Source organism: Apium graveolens, chromosome 10 (genome assembly GCF_009905375.1).
Source record: "Apium graveolens cultivar Ventura chromosome 10, ASM990537v1, whole genome shotgun sequence".
Taxonomy (NCBI): domain Eukaryota; kingdom Viridiplantae; phylum Streptophyta; class Magnoliopsida; order Apiales; family Apiaceae; genus Apium; species Apium graveolens.
Genome location: NC_133656.1, coordinates 146,821,904 through 146,848,445, shown reverse-complemented (window position 1 = coordinate 146,848,445; position 26,542 = coordinate 146,821,904). Strand labels below are relative to the sequence as shown.

Genomic DNA, 26,542 nt, shown 5'->3' with positions numbered 1-26,542 from the left:
ACCCTAGCAACAATTAGGATTTATGCTCCATGGTTTAGGGCCTAAAGGCCCTAAACCACGAACCATAAACCCTAACCAGTTAAATATCATATCAACTACATTTAAACGCTAAATCGTTCCATATCATATCAAGTTCATTTAAGCGCTTCTAAAACCCAATTTGGGGATTAATGAATCCTAAAACATTAAAAAGTGTAAAATTCTAATCTAACATGAAAATATATTCTGGTTACTACGACCCTAAACCCTATCAACAATTAGGGTTTATGCTCCATGGTTTAGGCCTAAACCACGAACCATAAACCCTAACCAGTTAAATATCATATCAACTACATTTAAACGCTAAATCGTTCCATATCATATCAAGTTCATTTAAGCGCTTCTAAAACCCAATTTGGGGATTAATGAACCCTAAAATATTAAAAAGTGTAAAATTCTAATCTAACATGAAAATAAAGTATAACCCTAAACCCTAACCGTTATGTTACATATAAAGTCCTTTTAAACGATTCTAAAACAGAAATAAATTAATAAATGCTAAGTACCTCAGTCCACGTGGAGCTGCAACCTGACCTTCCCAGAAACGAGCATCAAACAAGATAGAAGAGGTGCGAATGGGAGCAAGAGTGGGCAATCTCTCCCACGCCCATAACTGCAACAATAGTAGACAACCAGCTACCTCATCAACGTCCTTCTTGCTTGTCTTGCATAACTCCCTATATAAATATGCAAGAACTGCAGCACCCCAAGCATAATCTCCGCATCTGTCTAGATCACGAATGAAATGTAGAAACATGGAATGGAAGAGACCTCCCGAATGATCAGTAAAAAGTACACCACCAAATAGATGAACAAGATAACACAAGACCTGAAAGTGAATATCATCTGCTGATGCATCCTGCGGTAAACGTGCTGGAGCACATGAAGTAATAAAGGACAACCGAACTCTGGATCCATTCATGTCTCTCTTCGGATCGGGATCTCTACCAAAAAGCTCAGCAACATAAGAAAGCCAACTCATATCAGGGCCAGGGGTGATATCAGAAATAACAGCATCACCATCAACAGGAAGCCCTAAAAGAACACCTACATCCTGTAGAGTAATAGTAACCTCTCCCATAGGCAAGTGAAAGGTATGAGTCTCTGGCCGCCATCTCTCAACAAGAGCTGATATAAGACTCCAATCCATCTGTAAAGAGGCCACTCGAACAACGCCATAGAAACCAGTAGACTGAAGTAAAGGGACCATACGAAGATCTAGCGGTGGAAGATCATCTTCATTATTAGGGTTTTTTCGGCGACACTTCAACATATCACCACCACCTAACCTCCAAATATCTAAAGATCTATGTGTATGCTGAAGATGAAGAAGGCTAGGGTTAACCGGGCCCTGATGCACATCCTGCAAACATATAGAAGAACAAGTTAAAAAAACAATCACAGTTGCTGCAAAACATATGCAAGTCAAATACTTTTTAAAATTGTAGTTGCAGCTGTTTGACAAACAAACAAAGAAAAACAAACAAGAAAGAAATAAAGAAACAGAGTTGGTTAAAGCTGTTTGACATGCTGTGACCCTTCAAAATGTGGTCAGTTGTGTAGTTTGAGACGATCAAGTTAGATTGAGTTTGGTTAATTTAATTTGACAAGTATATGTGCAAATGATTGGACCAAACCCCTTTTTAAACACCATCTCGAATGAGTACATCTTAACTAGCATAAGTAGTATCTATATATAATATTTATCACACGTCTACTGCATTAACTAACATGTAACTCACAAGTTTCTCTATTTTATGCATATTTTAAATATGTCTGGTATAATATTATCAGATCCATCACAACTACTTAATTATTTACTGATTTTAGTTTAAGTTGTTACATGCCGGATTCAAAATGTTCGTATATCAAGTCCTTAAATATATACTGCTGCTCTTTAAGCTCTTAATATCTCTAGGAAACTTCAGACCAATATTTTTTTTTACAAGTACAAACACAAACAAACACAAACCAACAAGATGTAACAAACCAGAGGACTTTATAACTGGCCAATTCAACATATACCAAAGTAAGGATCATATGAATTACAAAGAACAAGCAATCAACAGAAATCCAAGGAGGGAGACGTACAATGTGATTACAACCAGATTAATTTCGAAATAAACGAGAAAACACTTAAACATAAGAATTAAGAAACCAGAACCCGAGAAACATATAACAAAGGAAGCAGTTACAACGTAACTAACAACCACATGACTTTTGAATTAGAAACCGACCAGAAAAAAAAAGAGAGGATTACACAGTTGGACAACATATATGGAGGATATTAATTATAAAAAAACAAGCACATCCAGATTAAAGCAAAAAAAACACACGAGAAAATCATAGGAATCAAGAAAGGAAAAGCACTTACAAGCAGGTTAGTTTTGAATTCGAAACAACCCAAAAAGGACTGTGGTTATTAATACCTTTGTTTCAGTATATTTGTTTTTGGTGTTCTGATTTTCACTATAATTGCGACAACTTACGAGCCCGAAGATCCGTTGTTTAATACCTCTAGGAAATTAACGAAATTTCTGACATCTGAATCGAATGCAACGTTTACTAAGGACACTACTAATGTCAGGACAGGTGAGGATTTTATGGCCTCCCATCAGCAATGGGAAAGGTATACGGGAACACCATGTTGGCTAAGCGCTAATCTCAATTTCTCAATTTCCTAAAACAGGAGACTGAAATTCTATCCAAGAATCAGTTTTTGTGGAACACAACGTAGTGTTGGGAGCAGAAAATTTCTTGCATTGCCTAATAACTAATTGACGGATTTCAAAGATAAACAACGCAAAGATCATAATTGCAAAAAACAAGCTAAAAAACAAGATCATAGTCCGGACATGTGTTAGGCAACTAACAAGCTAGCTAAACATTCAAAACAGATCATTGGGTAATTTTATCAAACAGTATGAATGCAATTCAAATATTTACCTCAATGTTTATGGTTGATGTAGGAAAACTACTTGATTTCGAATATCTGCTTGTTCTTTGATATATAAAATTGCAAGTACCACTATTGATATTTGATAATTGATCTTTGTTGATATTGATATTTGAACTGATCTTCTCTCCGTGTTATGTGTTTAATGAGCTGATGTATTTTGTTAAATTAAAAAGAACAAAACGGGGGACGATGTACCGTTTTTGTGTTTTAAAAAAATAAAACGGAGGACGATGTTCCGTTATTGTATTTTTAAAAAACGGAAGTTTATATACCATTATGAGATGACATTTTGGGCCATTTTCACGAAAAGTGACATACTGGGCATTATTTATTCAAATAGTGACATTTTGGTCCTTTGTTCGTCGAGTTTAAGCTAAAAAATATGATCAAAATCGAGTTTTAGTTCGAGTCCGAGTCGAGCTCATTTTATCGGGTTTTATCGGGTTCAGATTACAGCCCTAGTTCAAATGGGAAGAAATAAAGTCGCTCTAATTTTACCACACCATCTCTTTGTCATCTCTGTCTTAGGGCCATTCCATGTACTATCTGCAATTGGGCAAAACGAGATGAGTGAGTAAATAATCGATTTGTCCTGTTTGTACTTTGTCTATATACTTGTTTCTGTTGACCCATCCCCAGAAGAGAAAGGATAATATATTAAAGATGCCACAAGTAAGGATTATTGCCAAGAATTTCATGGACATGGTGGCTTCTTTGCCTGCTACCAAGCTTGATAAGTTGTATCACAATGCTTTTATCTGTGAAGCCATTCTAAGGTCTCTCCTCTCTCTCTCTCTCTCGCCCCCCCTTACACACGTATATGTATGTATTTGATGTTGGTTTTCGTATGTTTGATTAAATTAACAATATGGGTATTAGGTAAAATAGATGAAATGGGTATTTGATTGAATTAACATTATGATAAATTTTTAATATTAGTTTTTGTCTGTATTTGTATACGGTTGTTTCCATCCTTAGATCTTTGCCACCTCTAGCCAAAAAGTATGTGCTGCAAATGATGTACATTGTTGATGCTTTAACCGCTAAATTAATGGAAGAGTGGGTGCCTGCTGAAGGAATGTCGAAGCACAGAGTTGCCATTGACAAATTAGTTCAATTGAGATTATTTACCGAAACTGTTGACAGGTATTGTTTTCCGCTTTACCTGTTAGGTTGGCTGTGAGTTAAAATTTTACTACCTGTTACGATATCAAGAAAATTTGTGTAATTCCCATCTTTAGCATTTGTACATGGAAGAAGTATTAAGGTCTGTCATAGTTTCTAGTCAGTAAATTAGTAATATAGTTTTCTTGAGTCGATTGTTAGATTTTGTATCATGATCATGGTTGTCATGTCGGTCGACTAGTCGGCGACTAGTCGACTAAGCGGTGATTGGAGGTCGACTCAACATGTCGACTAGCTGAATGTCGATATTTCAGTCGCCTGATCGACTCGTCGACTAGTCCTAGTCGACTAAGCGGTCGACTCGTCGACTAGTCGACTAAGCGGTCGACTCGTCGACTAGTCGACTAAGCGGTCGACTCGTCGACTAGTCGACTAAGCGGTCGACTCGTCGACTAGTCGAGCTGCTCAGTGTATATATTTTTTATTTTTCTGCATTATTTTTTTTACATGCTGCACTACCACATCACATCACAGTTGTCAGACAATTGTTATTGAATAATTGTTACTTATTTCACATGATTGCAAGCACTTTTCTTTGTTGTTCTAAATTGTTAGATGATTGCAAGTACTTTTCTTTGTTATCATTTGTTAGATCTTCTAGCTTTTTAATCATTCTCTCCAAGTGTTGGATTCTTAATTCCTTACAATCTGAAATAAAATATTGTGGAATGAGTTGGAACTTAAAACCTAGAACTTCGAAATCTGAAATACATAATATATATACATTTGTGTGTGTATATATATATGTATATTGTATTTTTAATTTATAATAATATATTATTTTTTTGTCGACTAGTCTACAACTAGTCGACTAATCGACTAGCGGGAGGTCCGTCGACTTGCCTCGACTCATCGACGTGACAACCATGATCATGATATAAAAAGGTAAGTGATTTTAAGGAATAATCAACCATTCAATGCTCATTTATGTAAATGGTATAAGCCTATGAGAGTGAAGGCAAACATGGGTGAGTAGTATTTCTGCAAGAATTGGTATGCAATATGTTTTAATATTAAAACTGAGATAGACTTGGTGCGCGTCTACTCTATCAGTTCAAGTTTTCAATTTCTGCCATTCTTTTTTCCTGCAGGCTCCATTTCTTAAGTCTACTTTTGCTAACCTGCTTATTAAGTTAGACATCATCTTGGCCCCACAAACTATTCTTCTACTCTTTTTATGATAGGCAAAATTTCAGCTTAAAATATATATACACCACAATTTAGTACAATTCTCTTTTGAAACTGCTTATAAAACATCTTATTAAAAATCAAGCATAATGGAATATGATGGTTGTCAAAAATTCATTTTGGGAACTGGGATGTGCCTTTTAACAGAGTGTGAGTTCCATTAAACTGTGCACATGAGAATGGCTTTATGCCCTTATGATAGTTCTGAACCCAACATATCTCTGTATTTAATCAAATATTGCAGATATCACCCTTACAATCTATATATCTCTGTTTTGTTAACAATAAATTACACCTCTTGAGAGTGACCATCTTAATGGAAAAATGTTAGCACGGCTTACAGTTTGGGTTTTAGTATCTAAAGGGTCATATATGGTAAGTGCCCTGCGTATTGGTTTTATAGGACCACCTGTTGGAACATGGAATATGAGATACATCTTACATGTAAGGGGCAATATTTTTGTAATTCCATCGTATACGTATTCTTTTGGAAGATGTATAAGACACACCCATTATGATTAACTTAAATAGTTTAATATGTATGCTTTTCGTGTTCAGTTTAATGTGCTTATGTACTGAAATTATGTTGTTACCTTTGAGCACTTGGGCCATTCCAAATCCAGTATAAGTGTATACTACCTAAATGTGCTACAAAATGATGGCTGAGAAATAATATTGTCGTTGATTTTGTAATTATTTGATGTTCGCCAATCATGTCCTGTTTTAAATGGTAGCTTAAAGTTTCGTTAAGGCCGTCCTGTTGCTATAATGGTAAAATAGTTGCTATAATGGTAAAACAATATTATTGAATTTGACAATTCTTACCCTTTAGTAATAAAAAAAATATATTTATGGTTTAAAGTTTCTGATGACAGTTGTAATGTATATTGTGTTTGTTGTTGGAGATTATTTTTCTTGTTTTGGATGTTGTTTTGTGTTATATAGATTACTAAAGTCTTGTTTATATTAGTAGGAAAAGAGAAACCAGTTACAGATTAAATCCAACATTTCAGAAAAACCTTCAGGATCATATAATACATGGGTAAGTTTGAATTCTTTATGGCTGACATGTACATGTATGCCGGATATTATGTTTTCTCTTCTTGTGATTCACACATGTATATATTATTGCAGTGGTGTTTTACCAAGGGAACCAATGCAAATAAATGTGAGGCTTCCAAGCTCAGTTGATTTAGATGCCTATGCTTCTGAACAGTGGGAGGTGCAAGCCTTTTCTTTGCATTATTGTTTCCTATTACAGTTATACATCAACTTACTAAGTTGTCTCAGTATGTTTTGCTGGCTTTTTATAACTTATATATTGTTATATCAGAGTTTCCTGTTGCACCTTATAAGCTCTACGGAAGCTGAAGCAACCAAAAACATCAGCTCCTCTATGATGAAAATATTCCAGAGAGGCCTTCTTAGTCAAAGGTTTTTAATGCACATTTTTAAATTTTTGGTTTCCATCCATTCATCCTGGTCATCTATGTTTTAACATCTTACTATATAAGAAATAATAACTTATATCTGGTTTGGTGTTTCTTCCTCAGAGACAGAGAAGCTCCGATGTTAACAGAAAGTGGTTTTCAGTTCTTGGTATGATATGGTTACCCCAACTATCAATTTTATATATATATTTCTACTAAAATTTGTGTTAATCTGCTTGTATGACAGCTTATGGATACAAATGCACAACTGTGGTATGTCATCAGGGAGTATATCACTCATTGCGAGGTATGGTTTACGGACTTACGGTCCTTTCTCCCGCTCCCTTCTGTTTTAAGGCTTTTGATGGGGTGTTACTGGCACTGCTGAACTGTTAGGTCTCAATATCTTTATTGTGGAGGTAACCTAGGACCCTCTAAATTTTTTGTGAAATAATATATCCCTAGGTATGACCATCCCTTGATGTAGGGAATATTAATCATTTTGTTGTTGTATCTATTGTACTAATACATGACTTGCCTATTAATTAACCTGTAATTTTGGTAGTTGGTACTTGGTAACATTATTCTAGTGACTATCCTCGTTTCTTAATTGCAATTTTTTTTAATATTTGTATAGGTTATTATGGTTTAAACTAGTAGATAATATGTATTGCAAAAGGAAACTCATATTTTAAATGGGTATCAGAACTCAAAGACAGAAGTGAGTAAACTCATGACAAAAAGATGTATTAGAGTATCTAATGATGTAAAGATGTATTAAAGTACCTATATTTCTCTAAATTTTCTCATATATATGCGATGGAAAAACATTTTTAATGCAGGAGCGAGGTGTGGATACTTCAGATCTAATCTCATTTCTACTGGAGCTCAGTTTCCATGTTTCTGGTGAGGTATTACATCCTCCTTCATATATGTTTGCTTCACGCAAGTAATTCAGTGTTACAGTTGTTTAATCAGTAGGTCATACTTATTAGTTATAACTGACATGTGCAATGCGGGGAAGTAGATATTTATAATGTTACTTGCATGCACGAATATATGAAAGGCGTTTCTATACTAGTGAGGCTTGAAAAGCTTCTGTTAAGATTACTCCATAAGGTTTCTATACCTAATTGTAGTTTATGAATATATTCTTCACATGTAGGCTTATAATATGAACACGCTGAGTAACACCCAGGGATCCATAGTTAAGGACCTTGCAGACCTGGGATTAGTCAAGCTACAGCAGGTAAATGCTACTACTTCCTGTTTTGTATGTGATACAAATGTTTATTACTTACCTACCGTTGTCTATATATTTTTAACATTATAATTTGTTTTTGTCCACCAGGGCATGAAAGAAAGTTGGTTCATTCCAACAAAATTGGCTATCAATCTTTCAATTAGTCTATCAGATGCATCATCCAGGAAACAGGTATAATTTTGTAATTATGTGTTCATTAATAGTTCGAAGACATAGGTTGTATACTGAGTAACTTTTTGAGTACCTTTTGAGACTCAATTCATCTGATTTCTGATAAACTACGACTTTTCCCCTTTCAAATTTATCTAAGACTAGGTCTTTAAATGTATTTTTCTTTAAATTGAGTTACAAGGAGCCAGGGACAATGTTGCTAACTTAAGTTCTGCTGAATATCAAGCTGTTCTAGCACCCAGGATTGACAAAAAAATTGTACTAGGGTGGGGGGGTTAAGGAAATTATTTGAGGTACGAAGCTTTTTTAAAGGAAAATAGAAGATTTACCTAGGGATCAAGATATGATGATGGATGTTTCTCTTGATAATATAATATGAGTGATTTGGGTTATGGATATTCCGGTATTCCCTTCATAGGATCTAATAATGGATGTTTTTTCTCTGATAAATCTTTAACTCTGTAAAGATGTCATTTGAAATCTTCTCAATTTTGAATGTTTCATACAAAGCCTTTAGCAAGAGTTAGCCATATTCTGTCTATGCTGCTTCAGCTTAGTCCTGATAAGCCCTTTAGATGTTTCATATTAAAGTGCTTCAGTTCTGCCAAAACTGAGTGTGCAGTTTAGGTGCAGCTAAAATGTTAAATACTTCTATTGTTGACATAAAGGACAGAACTGCCGGATATGTTTTGTGCCAATTGCCATAATGGAATGATGGTAGACCCCTTAAACTAAAGAGAAGATAGACATAGTCTGGCTGGACACAATATGGCTGTTCAGGTCAGCAAATGCGTTTATTGACATTGTGATGCGAGTTGTATATGATGTCATTAAATTTAAAATAAATTAATTATTAAATTGATTCTTTAGCACAATACATTTTCATGGCGGTTTAGTTGGTGTTCTGTCTTTAACAAGTGATTTGTAGGACATCAAAGTGTCCGACTCAAATGTCAAAATCAGTCTGACTTGAATATCTTTTTATTATCTGTACAGTAGTTGATATATTCAAGTGCAGGTGGAGGGGTTGAGAAATTAACCCCGGACCTTTTCTAGCACTAAGAGCACCCTAGTAACTGCTCAGGCACTCAATAATTCTTGACTTTGCTGATATATATTTCTTCTAATCAGCTTCTAGAAGTGTATACATGTGCATTAATGGCTGAATAGAAATGTTATTAACATTTTTTTTAATCTGCAGGGTTATGTTGTTGTGGAGACAAACTTTAGGCTTTATGCATATACAACGTCTAAGTTGCATTGTGAGATTTTACGCCTTTTTGCAAGGTAATCCAGTTTGTTCATTATACTTGTGTGGTTTATGTGTAGGTATTTACTTGCACAACTAAACTACAGTATATACAATTATGTGAATGACACTTGACCTCTTATGACTTTGTATCTAAACTTCACTTAATTATTTTTTTCTCCAGATGTTTTTGTTTTGTTACTTATTTTGTATTTATTAATGAAACCTTTCTTGATCTGTAAAATAAGGCTCTCTGTATAGAAAATTAGTAGCTTTCAGATATGAGTCGAATATTAGCAAGATGGTGTTTGATGGAATCGAAAGAGTTTGTTGATGATCAAGCACTTCCAAATAATTTAGGTTCAATGAGTGGAGGCTTGGAGCTAGTGCTGAATCAAAAGGCCATTTGATAAATGACTTACAATAACAACTGAAGTGTCAGAATTTACTATTTCAACAATTTGTAAAAATATTTTTTTATCATGGGGAAATTTGTCGTGTTCCCAAAATATAATGACATAAATTAAGAAACTGCAGAAATAGAAATTATGTTAGTTATGATCTCTTTCTTTGGCGAAGTCACCTTCTACTAAGTTTATAAATAAAAATATAACTATGTCTTCATGCAACTACCAAAATAGTTACTACCTCCGTCCCCCTCATTTCTTTACATTGTTTTTCACATGCTTGACACGCATTTTAAGGCAACTATAAAGTATAGTTCCGGAATTCATTTTTAAAATTTTCTTTTTTTGTATAAAAATTTGAACATTATATTTTTATTTATAAGAAAGAAATTTCAAAAAAAAATTATGCAACTACATTTAATAAGAGCATTGAAGTGCGTGTCGAACCCCCGTCCCCCAATATAAAGAATTGAGGGGGACGGAGGGAATAATAAACTAGACTTGTGCCATAAATATTTTGAGAAAATAAAGTATGTTGGCATGTTAGCTAGGTTTAGCTATAAACCACTGCATAGATATAATGTTTTAACCTGTCCCTTGAAAGATGAACCATAAGGATGAGATGTCCTTAAGTTAAGCTCAATTTTTTGGGTTAATTCTGGTTGAACTCGACCTGAAACTCCTGACCCAAAAATTATTTCTTCGTGTTGGGTTCGGGTCATGTAGGATTTTGCCATACCTAGTAGGTCTTAACTCTGTATGCATATACACTAGCTGAAATTGATCCAAACACCACCAGCATGTAATTCGGTGCTGTGCTTATCGGTAGATAAGATCTGCGGGTTTATCTAATGGAGTCAAATAATATCATATCTATCTATACTATTATATTAAAGACGAAATACTGAAATTTTGGTTGGTAGTCGGTCTGGTCACCCTAATAATAGTAATATTTATAATAAAATACTCTCATAAATTGATAAATATTCATAACAGAATTATAATATGTCTATTGGTTTTCGTTAAAACAAAATAATATATAAAAGCCACCCGGTCGGGCTAAACAAAATTATACTATTGATCCAATTTTAAATATTTTTTTTTAAAAAACTACATATAGTTCGTTGGATTGGAAGAATCGGGCTAAAATAAAATAATAAATATTATTGATCCCGCTAAAAATATTATATTATTGGACCGGACTATAACAAAATAAAAATTTGAAAGGAAATTTGTGGGGTCAATATAATGTCATCAAACTAAAAAAATATAATACATATTATCCATTTGGTCTAAAATAAAATAATAATCACCCCGCACTAAAATAAAATTAAACAAAATAGTAAGTATAGTTAGATGAATTTGGTTGATACAAGGGGCCTCAAGTTAACATAATTTTTTTGCCATTGATATGTAAAATTTTACGATTGATTCGGGTTTAAACATATTAAACAAACATAAATCTGGACATAGTTAGTTGGATTTGGTCGGTTAACAGACTAATGACAATTAGTATACTATTTATCTCAACCAAAATTTACCTTTTAATTAAATATAATAATCTTTTGTTAACACACTGTTATGGATAAAAAACTAAGGTTATTATTTGTTGTATTTATTACTAAGATTCGGGAGCTCAAGGCCTTTAATGGCTGCTCTCGTGTTTCGTAGCTTAATTCTGCCTTTACGAGATGCCTACGTATCTCTGTGAATTAGAGAATCAAGCCAAAAAACGTAGTTCTGATGTGTGGGGTGAGGTCCCTTATATAGATGTTGGGAGTCCTTGAATTGAACTTGGTATAGGAGACTTGGTGGGCAAGTCTCATAATTAGAATGGACTTTGGAGTCCTAGATAGTAGGAAACTGATTCCTTATCCTTTTAGGTCCCCTTGAGGCTAATCTGTAAGGATTTATATCCTTATCGGGACTCTTCTCAATAGCTGATTTTTCCCTTATTAATTAATTACGAAATTAATTAATAATCAGGGTTTTTGGGCCTTCTTTATTTCATCGGGCCTGATCTGGTCCATCAGGCCTGATCAGCATGTTAACCTTTCTGGTCTGAATGTCATACATCTTCTTATTGGGCCCAGCAGCCCATACCTTGTATAATTAATGCAATATTTAATTATACAATCAGGATTTATTTATCCCTATCATTTGCCCCCCAACTTTTGGGAAACATTGATTAGGTTTCGCAAAAGTTAAGTCTGTTCATTCCCTTGCAGGGTTTCGTTTTTGCGTAAAGTGTGGAGCGACCTACACGTTTACAACGATTGTTCCTTTTGTTCAGGAATTATCTTAATTTCCAGGAACTTTTCCCTTAATTCCGGGATTTTTCTCTAACTTTCTGGATTTTTCCCTTAATTTCTAGGTTTTATCCTTATTTTTCTGGATTTTTCCCTTAATTTTTGGGTTTTATCCTTATTTTTCTTGATTTTTCCCTTAATTTCTGGGATTTATCCTTATTTTTTGAATTTTTCCCTAATTTTCTGGGATTTTTCAGATTTCCAGCCCTTTTTCGACCAGGATCCTAGTCGAAATTTCGACCAGGATCCTAGTCGAAGTAAGGGGCAGCCTTGCAATCCTGGTCGAAGGAGTTCGACTAGGATCCACCACCTGGAATTCGACCAGGATCCTAGTCGAACTTTCGACCTGGATCTAGGTCGAATACATACCCCCTTTTTTATTCCTGGACTCGAGTCTATCGACTAGGATTTCGACCAGGATTCTAGTCGAAATTTCGACCTGAATCCTGTTCGAAAATTCTTTGATTCTCTTGCTTCCTGGTCGAAGGATTTCGACTAGGATCCACGACCTGGAATTCGACCAGGATCCTAGTCGAACTTCGACCTGGGTTTTTAATCCCCATTCTTGAAAGATGCTTGGTTTATTCGACCTCATTCCTGGTCGAAGCTTCGACCTCAATTCAGTCCTATTATTTCCGTTGTTTTCGTGTGTCTAGTCGAAAAATTTCGGGCAGGATTTACGACCTGGATTTCGACCTGAATCCTGGTCTTTTTTACCCGTTATTTTCGGGTGCCTGCTCGAAAGTTTTCGGGCAGGATTCACGACCTGGATTTCGACCTGAATCCTGGTCTTCTACTAGCCTTCTTTATTTGGCTTTAATTTAAGGTATTGTATTTTCCAAATCCTAATTGGATTTGGGCCGGGCCTTTTTTATTGAGCCTCATTGGGTTTTTCCAAATCTTATTGGGCCTCTTTTATTGGGCTTTTCCAAATCTTACTGGCCTCTTTTATTGGGCTTTTCCAAATCTTACTAGGCCTCTTTTATTGGGTTTTTCCAAATCTTACTGGGCCTCTTTTATTGGGCTTCTCCAAATCTTACTGGGCCTCTTTTATTGGGCTTCTCCAAATCTTACTGGGCCTCTTTTATTGGGCTTCTCCAAATCTTACTGGGCCTCTTTTATTGGGCTTAATATTCCCTGTTTTAGAATCCTCTAGAATTCCTAGGAATATTCTGGAATATTCCTTTTTCTGGGTTTTTTCCTATGGGCCTTTGTCCTTAATGGGCTTTCGTCCCTTCAACTTCCTTTTCCTCTTATATAAAGGATTGAGGAGAGGCTACTACTCCTCACCTTCTCATTTCTAAGTTTTCTTCTTTCTCCTCCTGCTAAGATTCTCAGAGCAATAACAGCAAGTCGGAGCTCAAAGCCTTTTTTAGGAGCGTTTCTTCAGGTAAAATCCCTCCCTTTACTTTTCGCGTCTATTTTTCTATTGTGTGCCCTTTTAAGATATCCTGTATGTGTCCTTTTTTGTAGATGGCTGACAAGAAAATGACTCCCTTGGCCAAGATGAACGTGGCTAGAAAGTCCAATGAGTTCCCTATCCGATCGAGGTACACTTCTTTAATCGACATGATCAATACTCGAGGGGATGAGTACCCGTCTGATGCGCATCTGGACGCGCACGATCATATTAGTGCCTTAAGGGATCCCAAGGAGCTGGAAAAGTTGAGCAGCTGTTTCAAAATCAAGGAACCTTTTAAGCTGGTTCTTGCAGGTGCGGCCGACAGGGCCTGCCAGTGGAAAAAGGACGCGCTATGTGTCTATAGGGATACTCTAAGGGCAGGTATCAGATTCCCTTTTCATCCCTTCATTCCTTTGTTACTGGCTGATGTGGGCATCAGCCCTTGCCAACTCCCCCCCAATTCTTGGAGGCTTATTCTGTGCTATCTGTCACAATGTGCCAAGCACAAGGTCCCTACTTCCGTTGCCGTTTTCAGGAAAATTTTTCAGTTCAAAAACAGCCCTGATAAAAGTCCGGGTTGGGTTTCTCTAAACCAGCGCCCCACTATTCCCCATATTGTGAATGGGAAGTCCATCCCCGACAACAACTTGGGGTGGAAGAAAGATTTTTTGTTCATTGTTTGGGAAGGCGGAGATTGGGGCACCCTGTTTCGGTCGTCCTTTGGGCTGACCGTGGATGGGAGCCCAAATGATATAACTTTGACTGAGGAGGAGGCTAGAGCTTTCAACTTCCTTACGCAAGACAATGGGACTTCCCATTCTTGGGACCTTATCCGGGAGACGGTCCTGGTAGAACGCGGCCTCTCGCCCGTCCATAAGAAAAGTAAGTTCCCTTCCTTACCTCCTTTTTACTTCATTTTCTATTCTATTAATTTTTCAACTTACTTCGTTTGTTGCAGTGGCTGAGAAGATTGAGGAGACTACCAAGCCTAAGGACCTGGAGACAACCAGGATGAAGTGGGCTGGAAAGGTCTTTAAAGACCCTCGCCTTGGTGACCGCTTCCCTGAGTTCCTCCTCCAAGCAACGGAGCCAAGCGAGGAAGGCCCCAGCCAAGTTTTGCGCACCAAGCAGAGGCCAGGGGCCTATTTTCAACCTGCTTGGGGGATCCGGGGCAAGGATTCAATCGTGGGCAGCACGGCGCTGTCCAAGGAATGGTCTAAGCATTCCGTCTCCCCGGTAGACTATCAAGATTTTGTCCTTCAACAGGACTTAGAGGGGAATGAGCTTTTCGGAGGCCAGGCTTTGGCGACGGTACGTCCTTTACCTATGCCCTTCATACTTGCCTTTTCATGTTTCTTTTTTCATACTTTTGCTGCTTCTCTTGCAGGCTAACGCCCATTTCCAAGGGGCAATTCACCAAGCTAAGGCTTGGAAGGTTGGCCTGGAAGATGCTAACAAGAAGTTGGAGGAGGCCAACCAGAGAATAGAGGCCCTTGAAGCTCAACTGGCCTCTTCCACTTCTGACCTGGAAACAGCCCGGGCCGAAAATGTTATTCTGAAGGCGCAGAAGGATAAAGCCTTTGATGGCTGGATGGACACCCAGGAGTTCAAGGACTTGATGGTGGAGCACGATGCCCTCCTACACCCAGTTAGCTATAAGGAGGGCTGGGACGCTGCTGTGGAGGCCATCCAAGATGAATTTCCGGAAGTCCTAGAGCAGTCCTCCTTTCCTTGCCCTGTGCGAGTTCCGGAGCTTGGGGGTGTTACTAACAAGCTAGCTGATATGATCAAAGACGGCCCTTCAGGGAGCCCAGGCCACAAGAGGAAAGAACTGGAGTTCAGTTTTGGGGAGGAGGAGGCTTCATCCGAAGAATATCCAGCGCCTGCTGCGAAGAAGATCAGGGTCGAAGAGCCTCCAAGGGCTGCGCCTCAGAATCCAGTGTCTCCCGCATCCTCCAAAGCATCTGAAGGCAGTTCTGATGGAACCTCCACAGGGACTTCTGAAGGGACGACTGAGACGTCCGAGGAGACCTCGGATAGTGGTTCCGAAGAATCTCAGCCTTCCGAGGCCTAAGTTTGTATATATATTTTTTTTTAGAAAATATGTAAACTTTGTTTATGTTAGAACTTGTTACCCTTCGGGGTTATTTGATATGCTGCTTTCCTTACTTGTTTTTTCTTCTTTACAATACTTAATTTGCATTTAAACTTTAAGCATCCTTAGATTGAAATAATTTCAAATTCTTCAATTTGAAGTCTGGTTTTTCAAAACCTTACATAATATGGGTTCGACCCTTAACAATAATAATAACCTGACAATGTATTTTCTACTGGAATATAAAATCCTATGCAAGCAAAGCTTCAAGATGCTTTTCAACCTACTTGTCATCCAGACAAGTGAGAATCGTATTCAATTGCCCTACACGTAGTAAACCTTCAGGTTTTGAGCATGCCAAGTTCTTGGGACTTCAAAACCATCCATTGTCTCCAGCTTGTAGGTTCCTCTACCTTGAACGCTCTTGACTTTGTACGGCCCTTCCCAATTCGGGACAAGCTTCCCTTTCTGTCCTACACCAGAGGCTTCCACTTTCCTTAATACCAAATCTCCTTGCTTGAAGAATCTTTCTTTAACCCTTAAGTTGTAATAAAACGAAGCTTTTTTCTGATACTCTACGATCTTTGCATATGCCTCATCTCGCACTTCATCAATTAAGTCCAGAGCCAACCTTTGTCCTTCCTCATTTTTCCCAGCATTGAAAGCTTGAATCCTTGGAGAAGAATGCGATACCTCCACGGGAACAACTGCTTCTGCCCCATATGCCAACATGAAGGGAGTTGCTCCAGTCGTGACTCTACAGGTAGTCCTATAGGCCCATAATATTGGAAGTATCTCATCCACCCAGTTATTCCTTGATTTCTCGACCCTCTTCCTTAGTCCATCCAGGATTATTCGATTCGCTACCTCCGCTTGCCCATTGGCTTGTGGGTGAGCCACAGAGGTGAACCGTAACTCAATTTCATTTTCTTCACAATACTTCTTGAATTCCTCGTTGTTGAATTGTGTTCCATTGTCAGTGATGAGGATACGGGGAATTCCATATCGGCACATAATGCTTTCCCACAGGAATTGTGCAATCTGCTTAGTTGTGATTTTGGCCAAGGGCTTGGCTTCAATCCACTTGGTAAAATAATCAATGGCTACAATCAGAAACTTCTTTTGTGCCGTGGCCATAGGGAAAGTCCCTAGAATATCCATCCCCCACATAGCAAAGGGAATAGGCGAGTTGATAGAGGTCAGAATCTCGGGGGGTTGTCTAACAACTGGTGCATGCTTCTGACAGCGATCACACTTTTTCACATATTCTTTGGCATCAGCCATCATTTCTGGCCAATAAAAGCCTAAACGGGTTATCTTATGAGCCAAGGCCCTGCCCCCCAAGTGTTGTTCACAAATACCTTCATGCACTTCTTCAAGAGCCAAGCGTGCCTCATCGGGCCTGAGACACCTCAAGTAAGGAACCACGAAAGATCTTTTGTAAAGAATCCCATCTATCAAAGAGTACCTTAGTGCGCGAACAGTTAACTTTCGTGCTTCAGTTGCATCGCTTGGCAGCCAACCAGTTTGAATGTGAGCCTTGATGGGATCAATCCATGACGTCCCCAGGCCTATGGGAGCCACAAGCTTAACATCTATGCTTCGTGTCTTCAAAACACGGAAGTACACACTTCCTGAACTTTCTTCTATCTCAGATGAAGCAAACTTTGATAGCGCATCTGCCTTAGCATTTTCCTCCCTTGGAATGTGCTCAACATGGCATTCGTTAAATTGAGTCATCACAACCCTTACTAGGCGAACATACTTGGCCATCGTATCATCCCTTGCCTCAAATTCTCCCTTTACCTGGGATATGATCAGCTTCGAGTCTCCACGGACCTTTAAGTTTTTGACTCTAAGTGTCCCAGCTAGGCCAAGACCAGCTATCAGAGCTTCATATTCTGCCTCATTGTTTGTGGTTGGGAAGTCTAGCTTCATAGCATACTCAATTAGGAACCCATCAGGGCTTTGCAAAACCAACCCTGCTCCACTGGAATTTGTTTTTGATGCTCCATCAAAATAGAGAACCCAATATTCTTTCTCCTTATCTTCCTTCTCTTTGTTCCCATTATCGATTCCCTTGTCTTGTGGCACGGTATCCTCCTGCCCCCGACTTCTTGGTTGGGTATGGTACACTCCACCACGAAGTCAGCTAGTGCCTGGGCCTTATACTTGAGATCGAATTCTCCCAACTCTATTGCCCACTTAATCAATCTCCCACTTGCCTTGGGACTGTGAATGATATTTCTCAGGGGCTGATTCGTTAGCACCTCAATCTGATGAGCCTGAAAGTAAGGACGCAGCTTTCTCGAAGCCATTACCGAGGCTAGAGCAAATTTCTCAATAGTTGAATAATTCAATTCAGCACCATGCAGAATTTTGCTGACATAATATACGGGTTTCTGAACTTTTAGCTCCTCCTTAACCAACACCGCGCTCAAGGCGCTCTCTGAAACAGCCAAGTACAAGAATAAAACTTCATTCAAAGATGGTTTGGCCAACAACGGGGCCTGAGCCATATACTTCTTTAACTCTTCGAATGCCTTCTGGTTTTCCTCACTCCATACAAAGTCTTTGATGTTCTTCAGTGACTTGAAAAATGACAAGCACTTGTCTCCTGACTTGGAGATGAATCGTCCTAGCGCAGCGACCCTTCCTGTGAGCTTCTGAACATCCTTGACAGTTTTTGGTGGTTCCATGTCCAGGATTGCCTTTATTTTATCGGGGTTAGCCTCAATTCCTCTCTTTGAGACCATCAATCCCAAGAATTTTCCAGATCCTACTCCGAAAGCACACTTCGTAGGATTCAACATCATCTTGTGGTACCTCAGGACCTCAAAGGCTTCCCTCAAATGGGTTATATGATCAGTCTTTAATAGACTCTTGACTAACATGTCATCAACATAGACTTCCATAGTCTTACCAATAAGATCCTTAAAAATTTTATTTACCAACCTTTGATAGGTGGCTCCTGCATTCTTGAGACCAAACGCCATGACAAGATAACAATAAACACCAAAGTCAGTGATAAATGATACCTTTGGAATGTCATCCTTATGCATTTTGATCTGGTTGTATCCGCTAAATCCATCCATGAAACTCAGCATTTCATGTCCAGCAGTGGCATCAATCAAAGTATCAATTCTTGGCAGCGGAAAACAGTGTTTGGGGCATGCATCATTCAGATCAGTGAAGTCTATACACATCCTCCACTTTCCATTAGCCTTCTTCACCATTACAGGGTTTGCTAACCACTCCGGAAATTGAATCTCCTCAATGAAACCAGCCTCTAAGAGCTTTTCTACTTCCTGTTTTATAGCCTCTTGTCTTTCTGGGGCAAAAATTTCTTTTCTTTTGTTTTACTGTCTTCCGGCTTGGATCCACGTTTAACCTGTGAGTAATCAATTCCGGGTCTATGCCTGGCATATCAGCTGCTGACCATGCAAACACATCACTATTTTCTTGCAAAAATTTCACCAACTGCCCTCGAAGGGGCTCCTCTAATGTGGTTCCAATGAAAGTCATCCTCTCAGGATTTTCGGGGTCTAAAGGAACGGAAACCAAGTCTTCTGCTGGTCTTCCTCTATTCTCGTCATTTTCTCGGACATCCATATCTTCAATAGGAAGAACATGTCCCCCGATTCCATCTACTCTTAAAGAGGCCACATAACAGCTTCTAGCCATTTTTTGATCTCCTCTCTCTTCTCCAATCCCGTTTCGGGTGGGAAACTTCATGACTGAATGGTAGGAAGAGGGGACTGCCTTGAAGGCATGTATCCCTGTTCTCCCCATGATAGCATTATAAGTTGAACTAGCCTTTACCACCACGAAATCCAGCATCTGCGTTGCTTGCCTTGGTTCTGTACCTATGGTGGTTGGCAATTTGATTATCCTTTCCACAGGACATTCTACTCCAGCAAATCTATATCGGCATGTCGGTTGGTGTCAACTGGGAGTCGTTATACCCCATCCTTAGAAAGGTGTCGTGGAGCAAGATATCCACAGAAGCACCATTATCCACAAGGACCCTCTTAACCGGGCTATTTCCTATTATCGGTGTTATGACCAGCGGGTCGTCATGAGGGAACTTCACACCCTCTAGGTCGGAATCATCAAAAGCCAATGTTACTTCTGTCCTGACCCTCTTCGGGGCTTCTCCAACAATATGCATAACCTCCCTAGTATATGCCTTTCTGGAATTTTTGGACAATCCAGCAGCAGTTGGACCTCCAAAGATCGTGTTTATCACAGGTCCTCGAGGGCGTCACGGTCCTCCAAAAATTGCATTTATAACCGGCCCTCTAGGTTGGGGATTCCGCCTCTGATCGTCTTGGTCCCTCCTACGATCTTCAAAGTTTTTCCTTCCATTATTATTTCTGTCCCCTCCATCTCCAGTATACTTATTCAATCTTCCTTTTCGAATCAAAAACTCAATTTCGTCTTTCAACTGCCTACACTCATCGGTGTCATGGCCAACATCCTTGTGAAACCTGCAATACTTGCTCTTATCTAGCTTGGCGGGATCAGTCTTCAAGGGCTTAGGCAAGCGAATATCTCTATCTTTCTCAATCTCCATCAAAATCTGACTTCTAGGAGCATTCAGCTTAGCGTATTCAGTGAACTTTTGCCCAGGTCCTCCCTTCTTGGGGGTTGAATCAGGGTTTTGTTCGGTTCTAGGATATTTGTCCTTTGCAATATATTCTAAATCAGTTTTCCGCTTCTTGCCTCCAGTGGGCTCATTACTTACTACGGTCTTCCTCATACTTTCTTCAACTTTGATATACTTCCCTGCCCTCTCTTGGAGCTGCAACATGCTTTCAGGGGGACGTTTGGCCAAGGACATCTTAAAAAACTCGTCCCTAGTTCCTTGTTGCAGTGCTATCATGACTACCTTATCATCAAGGTCCGGGACTTTTAAAGCCTCCTTTGTGAAACGATTCAGGTAATCTCTCAAGGATTCCTTAGCTCCCTGCACAAGACTCATAAGAGATGCTGAACTTTTCTCATGGACTCTTCCACTGATGAATTGCTTAATAAAAGACTGACTTAATTCTCTGAACGATCCAATAGAGTTTGGGGGCAAGCGACTGTACCATCTTTGAGCCATACCCGACAGGGTTTGAGGGAAGGCCCGACACTTTATAGCATCATTCACGGGTTGCAGCAGCAGTGCATTAGAGAATGTCCTAACATGATTAGCGGGGTCTCCCGTGCCATCATAGGCTTTGATAGTGGGCATCTTGAATTTCCTTGAGATATGGGCATTCATTATCTCTTCTGTGAAGGGTGGAGTTGGATCATCAGGATCTCCAAGGGGAAGGAGATTGCTTGGATCAGTTCTTGGGACGACAATCCTTCTTCGTACCGGACCATCCAGGTCTATGACAGGAGGAGGATTTCTCCCCCTAGGAGGTATCTGGGATCTGGTGGCCTGGTGAGCCTCTAAATCACGCCTCAGCCTTTAGATCTCAGCCTCACGAGCCCTGATCCTTTCCTGCACTTCTTGGGGATTCGCCCATGGGTGCTTTGAGGGCGTTGCCTTCCATCGGCCATGGATTCTTTGCCAGGACGCCTCCTTCTCGGGGCCACTTCATCATCCGAAGATTCGGAGTCTCTCTCAGTGTAAGGACCAGAAAATTCTCGATCCTCGGGGATAGGAGCCAAACCTCGTATATAGGGGGGCGACTGCCCTCGTGCTTCACTTCGCCCAGCATATCCACTTCCTCCAACCTCAGGGTGAAGGGGCATTCCATAAGGGGGGTTAGTAGTAACAATAGTTGAATATTCATACCCGACGGGTCGAGAATTCACAGGTATATGTACTTGTTGAACTTGAGGATTCGTACCTTGAATAGTCGAGGGAGTTGTCCTATGTGGCTGAGGTTGAGTTGCCCCTATCTGGGCTTTCCCCTGAGTAGATGCATAAGTTGAATGGGGAGGAATCTCCACGGTCGACGAAATCACCTGGGTTGCCTCTGATGGTGTTCCTTCCTCTAAAGCTCTAATTGTTCTCCGTGTTCTCGCCATGGTTGTTGTTGTGCTTTCCCACAGACGGCGCCAAATGTTATGGATAAAAAACTAAGGTTATTATTTGCTGTATTTATTACTAAGATTCGGGAGCTCAAGGCCTTTAATGGCTGCTCTCGTGTTTCGTAGCTTAATTCTGCCTTTACATCTCTGTGAATTAGAGAATCAAGCCAAAAAACGTAGTTCTGATGTGTGGGGTGAGGTCCCTTATATAGATGTTGGGAGTCCTTGAATTGGACTTGGTATAGGAGACTTGGTGGGCAAGTCATCATAATTAGAATGAACTTTGGAGTCCTAGATAGTAGGAAACTGATTCCTTATCCTTTTAGGTCCCCTTGAGGCTAATCTGTAAGGATTTATATCCTTATCGGGACTCTTCTCAATAGCTGATTTTTCCCTTATTAATTAATTACGAAATTAATTAATAATCAGGGTTTTTGGGCCTTCTTTATTTCATCGGGCCTGATCTGGTCCATCAGGCTTGATCAGCATGTTAACCTTTCTGGTCTGAATGTCATACATCTTCTTATTGGGCCCAGCAGCCCATACCTTGTATAATTAATGCAATATTTAATTATACAATCAGGATTTATTTATCCCTATCACAAACCTATAAATATCAATAAAAATAAAAATTTCAATCATTATATTATTTTTTAAAACTGTAGTATCACTAACTTATACACCTATGTCTATAATAATAAGTATTATCAAATCATATTATTAAAACTTCAAATAAATAACTTCATTAACTTAAAATTTTTACTTCAAATTAAATTCAAAAATTATGTAATATTAAAAATAATCCGTGCATCGTACGGGTTTTAGGCTAGTGTATCTATACTATACTATTATAAGCGAAACATGGTTTCGTCCGGTCGGTTGGTTAACATCTTCCTAAAAAGTCTGTTAACACTTTCCAAAATAAATTTTAAATAAATATAATTTAATTTTAAAAAAAATAACTACAAACATAATGATTTTTTATCCAACTTAATTTTTAATCACACTCAACTTCTTTGTTACCTAAAGGAAACACTTTCAAAATTAATTTTAGTAATTCAAATTAAAATATAACAAAATAATTAATAAATCAAGAAAAAATTAAAAAATTAATATTAAGAAAAACATTACCAAATCATTCAAATACACCACTGCTATCAACTATCAACTATCAAGACTGCTACTTTCATATAGGCTCTGCATCCGCACAACGATCTATGGAGGCCGTAGTAGGACTTATTAAGATTTTTACTATCTAAATTTTGAATACTTCAATAATATAATACATACAAAATAATACGTAAATATTTTAATTTCATTAATCTCAATAATATACACTTATTCTTTTTCTTAATTTATTTTTATATAATATAATAAAATTACAAATGTTATAATAATTAGTCCGTGCATCGAACGGGTTATAGGCTAGTATATAATAAGCATAAAAGGGATCTTATTAAAGTACTACTAGAAATCAAGAGTTCGATACTCCTTGGTAACAGATTTAAATCAAATTATTAACTTATATATAATAAGAGTAAGAGGGATATAATGAAATTACTGCTGAAGGTCTTTGATACTCATTAACAACTAATCTAATATTTAAAATAAAGCTTTGTTTTGGGGAGTTCTCTTAAATGGAGTTCTAAGTGAAGTGTCGTGTATTTTCAAAAAAAAGAAGAAGTGAAGTGTCGTGCAACATGTTCTGCAATATGCTCTGCAATATTTAAATGCAGAACGTGTTGCAGAACCTATAATACTTCAATTAGTACTTCATTTAAGAGTACTTCATGGAACTTTTTCCGCTTAAAATTAACAAACAAAGTCACATATTAAAATATAATATCAATTATAAAAATTAACAAAGATTCAGATTTTAAATCATATCAAGTTAACAAGTATATATAAAAGAACTGTGCTTTGTACGGGGTTAAAACTTAAAACTAGTAGTAAATAATATCAATTATTTTATTAATGATTGGTATACTGTCGATATTTTAAATTATTTCACTCATGTTGAATGACGATTATCAATAGAAGTATACAAGTGTACATCAATAGTCATGATTATATTAGTATGATTTAATTATTCAATTTATCGGCTTAGTGCGTGGATTAGTTTTTTGCTTTGTTTTGTTCTGAATAAATTGTGTAAAGAAAGTTATACTGTTTCAGTTCGCTTAGTGGCTTGCTCTTTATTTGTTTTGAATAATTGTGTAAAGAAACTTATACTGTTTTAGTTCACTTTATAACTTGGCTTTTGATGCAGGACAGATTTAGTAGAAAGATGAATTGTAATATAAAAACAAGAACAAGAGCATGAAAACAATGAATTATACGATTCCCATGAATAATTAATCAATATTATTCCAAGAAAGTGTATAATCAAAGCTAATTAATAATGTGGGGGATTACATCTCTTATATAGACTATAAAACCCTAGTATTAAACCTAATGGACTAAGGCCCGTGACATTTGGGCTTTATTATTAAAAACCTATTTAATTAATAAACTACTAGCCCCACATAAAACACAAACAAATATTTTTAATCCTCTCTAATCTGAATACATATAAACTCATAAATAACATATATAAACCACTCCCGTTCCTCATCAGCTTTTATGGTATATATATGTTATATCGAGTTCATCAAAGTTTAATAGTACCATTTAGTGAGCTGTTTGGTTCAAAAGAAATCTATAGGGGATATATAAGTGTGCTGAAATTGCAGGATAGAGTATCAGCTGCCAAATCTCATTGTTGGAGCAATTACGAAAGAAAATCTCTATAAGGCTTTTCAAAACGGCATCACAGCAGATCAGGCAAGTATTTTTAATTTCCTATTAATATAAATAATCTGTCCTTTTAATTCACTCCTTTGCATATTAAATGTTTTATTACATAACTAGTCATTGTTCAACAAAATGTATCCTATTCTCGTTGATGATGATATCAAATTTTACCATGCCCTAGAGGTTAAATGTCTTCATTTTCTTGTTACGCAGTCTGCTGTTGCCCAAAATTTCTACTCTGTGAGTTTGGATTAACATGGGATTAAGGTTTATTGTGTACAAATTTGACGACTAAAACACTTGTTGCGGAGCTGGACTTTTTACAAAATTGTTCTAGCTCATAAGTCATTGCTTTTGCTTTTGGCCTTTTCAAGTTCTACTGTCCTGGGAGGCCTACCCAGATGACAAGTCAGCTACTGATTTCAAAAGTTTACAAAGCAGAATTTGTGCATCACCAAAACCTGAATTCTATTTGGAGAATCTAGGATGGTGCGCATGAAATCCTTATTTTTCTGTCCTTGATTCTCTGCTGGAACCCTTTGATGTGTGTTATAAAGGATATCTTAAACAGAATAACAGTACATGATTCTCAGTGTCTATAGGCTAGATTATTTATTTTATGACGATATCTTCTTGTATCTGCTTGATCATCTATGTGGAACACATTTTATGTTCTAAACCTTTGGATTTGCACAGATTATTTGCTTTCTTCAGCAGAATGCACATCCTCGAGTTGCTGAAAAAGTGCCTTCTGTACCAGAGAACGTAACTGATCAGGTTTTTCTTCTTTTCCCATTCTTCCACAAGGATTTTATAATCTTTTAGCTGTATGTAGTTCATAACTTGCTTGCTTCATTCTGCAATATAACCTACAATAATTGGCAACAATCAAACTTAGATTACATGGTCGATGTTTAGTAATTTTGACTGTATCTCATCTTTGTAGTGTTTCCAGCAACCTACTTGTGTGAAAAAGGAAAATTTAATGAAAGACATATACTAATCAATTAAGATGACAGTCCTGACATTTATTATGTTTTGACAGATAAGGTTGTGGGAATCAGATTTGAATAGGGTTGAAATGACACCTTCCCATCTGTATGATGAGTTTCCTTCCAGGGTAAGAACCAAATATCTGATGCTGTGGCAATGTTCTTACTATATATAAATATATAACAAATTCTCTGTTTTTTTCCAGGATGCATTCGAGGCTGCCTGTGATTTTGCACGAGAATATGGCGGTTTGCTATGGGAAGATTCAGTAAAGATGCGTCTTATTGTGAACGCTGAAAGTTATGATCACATGAAAAGATTTCTTCGTCAGAAGCAATAGCTATTTGTCTTGATCCTAACAATTAACCTGCTAATGTTATTCAGTCAATTTTGTTGGAGAATTTGTCAAATGTATAGCGATGAGAAGTATTAGAGGCATATATTTATCAAACCAAGCCTCAGCCTAGCGGTGCAGTAGTTAAGAGATCATATAAGAGAAATGTTGTCTTATTTCAAATCATTAATTTACCGTTATATCTGATTTGGTTGGGCATGTCATTATTGCGTCTGTTTCCGCATGTTTACTCTTTCAAGTTAGCACGAGAGCATGAATGGTTCGATTGAGGCTCTGGGCGATTACAGAACGTCTGAGATTAAACACACCAAGAATCCAATAATGTTTGAGGCAGCAGCAGACGTATTGTACATGAGTTTCAAGTGAAAGATTTATTACGAAAAAGTGTTTCTACTATAATGAACTAGCCAATTTTTACTTGCTAGTCCCATGATGTTGATCAATTTTTGTATGTTTGCTGTATACAGTAAAACTAGCTTTATAAACCGTGTGATTTATGGGTCTTTATTAATATTTTATATTATTTATAATCATAATAAAAAAATTTAGTTAATATTATATAGTATATGATTGATGAGATTTAAATCATTAATTAATCTTATTAGTATGTTTATAAATAATAAAAATATTTGTTGGTGGCAGGATTCGAACCTGAAACTTGAATAACGTATAA

The 26,542-nt window shown here is 37.6% G+C and overlaps 2 protein-coding genes across 5 annotated transcripts; both read left to right on the top strand.

Annotated features, from left to right (window-relative positions):
- Nucleotides 1-3,453: 3,453 nt before the first annotated feature.
- On the top strand, nt 3,454-26,422 carry LOC141692703 (general transcription and DNA repair factor IIH subunit TFB2). Of its 3 annotated transcripts, none has more exons than XM_074497622.1 (15): nt 3,456-3,774; nt 3,977-4,144; nt 6,345-6,413; nt 6,506-6,593; nt 6,705-6,805; nt 6,925-6,970; nt 7,049-7,108; nt 7,644-7,712; nt 7,967-8,050; nt 8,153-8,236; nt 9,438-9,523; nt 24,461-24,551; nt 25,218-25,298; nt 25,567-25,641; nt 25,720-26,422. In XM_074497622.1, exons 1-15 carry the CDS (start codon nt 3,662-3,664, stop codon nt 25,852-25,854), a joined length of 1,350 nt encoding a protein of 449 aa, XP_074353723.1. In that variant the 5' UTR covers nt 3,456-3,661; the 3' UTR covers nt 25,855-26,422. The 3 variants fall into 3 exon arrangements, with proteins under 3 accessions (XP_074353724.1, XP_074353723.1, XP_074353722.1); XM_074497621.1 differs by having other exon boundaries at nt 6,342-6,413; XM_074497623.1 differs by lacking the exons at nt 25,218-25,298; nt 25,567-25,641; nt 25,720-26,422 and adding an exon at nt 24,735-25,173 and having other exon boundaries at nt 3,454-3,774; nt 6,342-6,413.
- LOC141692878 (uncharacterized) lies at nt 12,292-16,220 on the top strand. Of its 2 annotated transcripts, XM_074497828.1 has the most exons (4): nt 12,292-13,591; nt 13,675-14,485; nt 14,562-14,914; nt 14,991-16,219. In XM_074497828.1, the coding sequence occupies exons 2-4, from the start codon at nt 13,675-13,677 to the stop codon at nt 15,675-15,677; spliced, it is 1,851 nt and encodes a 616-aa protein (XP_074353929.1). In that variant the 5' UTR covers nt 12,292-13,591; the 3' UTR covers nt 15,678-16,219. The 2 variants fall into 2 exon arrangements, with proteins under 2 accessions (XP_074353929.1, XP_074353930.1); XM_074497829.1 differs by lacking the exon at nt 12,292-13,591 and having other exon boundaries at nt 13,619-14,485; nt 14,991-16,220.
- Nucleotides 26,423-26,542: the final 120 nt, after the last annotated feature.

Bases quoted from the DNA above. Each gene is read 5' to 3' on its own strand.
- LOC141692703 (XM_074497621.1), top strand. From the start codon at position 3,662: ATGCCACAAGTAAGGATTATTGCCAAGAATTTCATGGACATGGTGGCT. The intron at 6,806-6,924 runs GTTTTTAATGCA...TTTCTTCCTCAG, and splicing joins AGAGGCCTTCTTAGTCAAAG to AGACAGAGAAGCTCCGATGT. The intron at 8,051-8,152 runs GTAAATGCTACT...TTTGTCCACCAG, and splicing joins GATTAGTCAAGCTACAGCAG to GGCATGAAAGAAAGTTGGTT.
- LOC141692878 (XM_074497829.1), top strand. From the start codon at position 13,675: ATGGCTGACAAGAAAATGACTCCCTTGGCCAAGATGAACGTGGCTAGA. The intron at 14,486-14,561 runs GTAAGTTCCCTT...CGTTTGTTGCAG, and splicing joins CTCGCCCGTCCATAAGAAAA to TGGCTGAGAAGATTGAGGAG. The intron at 14,915-14,990 runs GTACGTCCTTTA...CTTCTCTTGCAG, and splicing joins GAGGCCAGGCTTTGGCGACG to GCTAACGCCCATTTCCAAGG.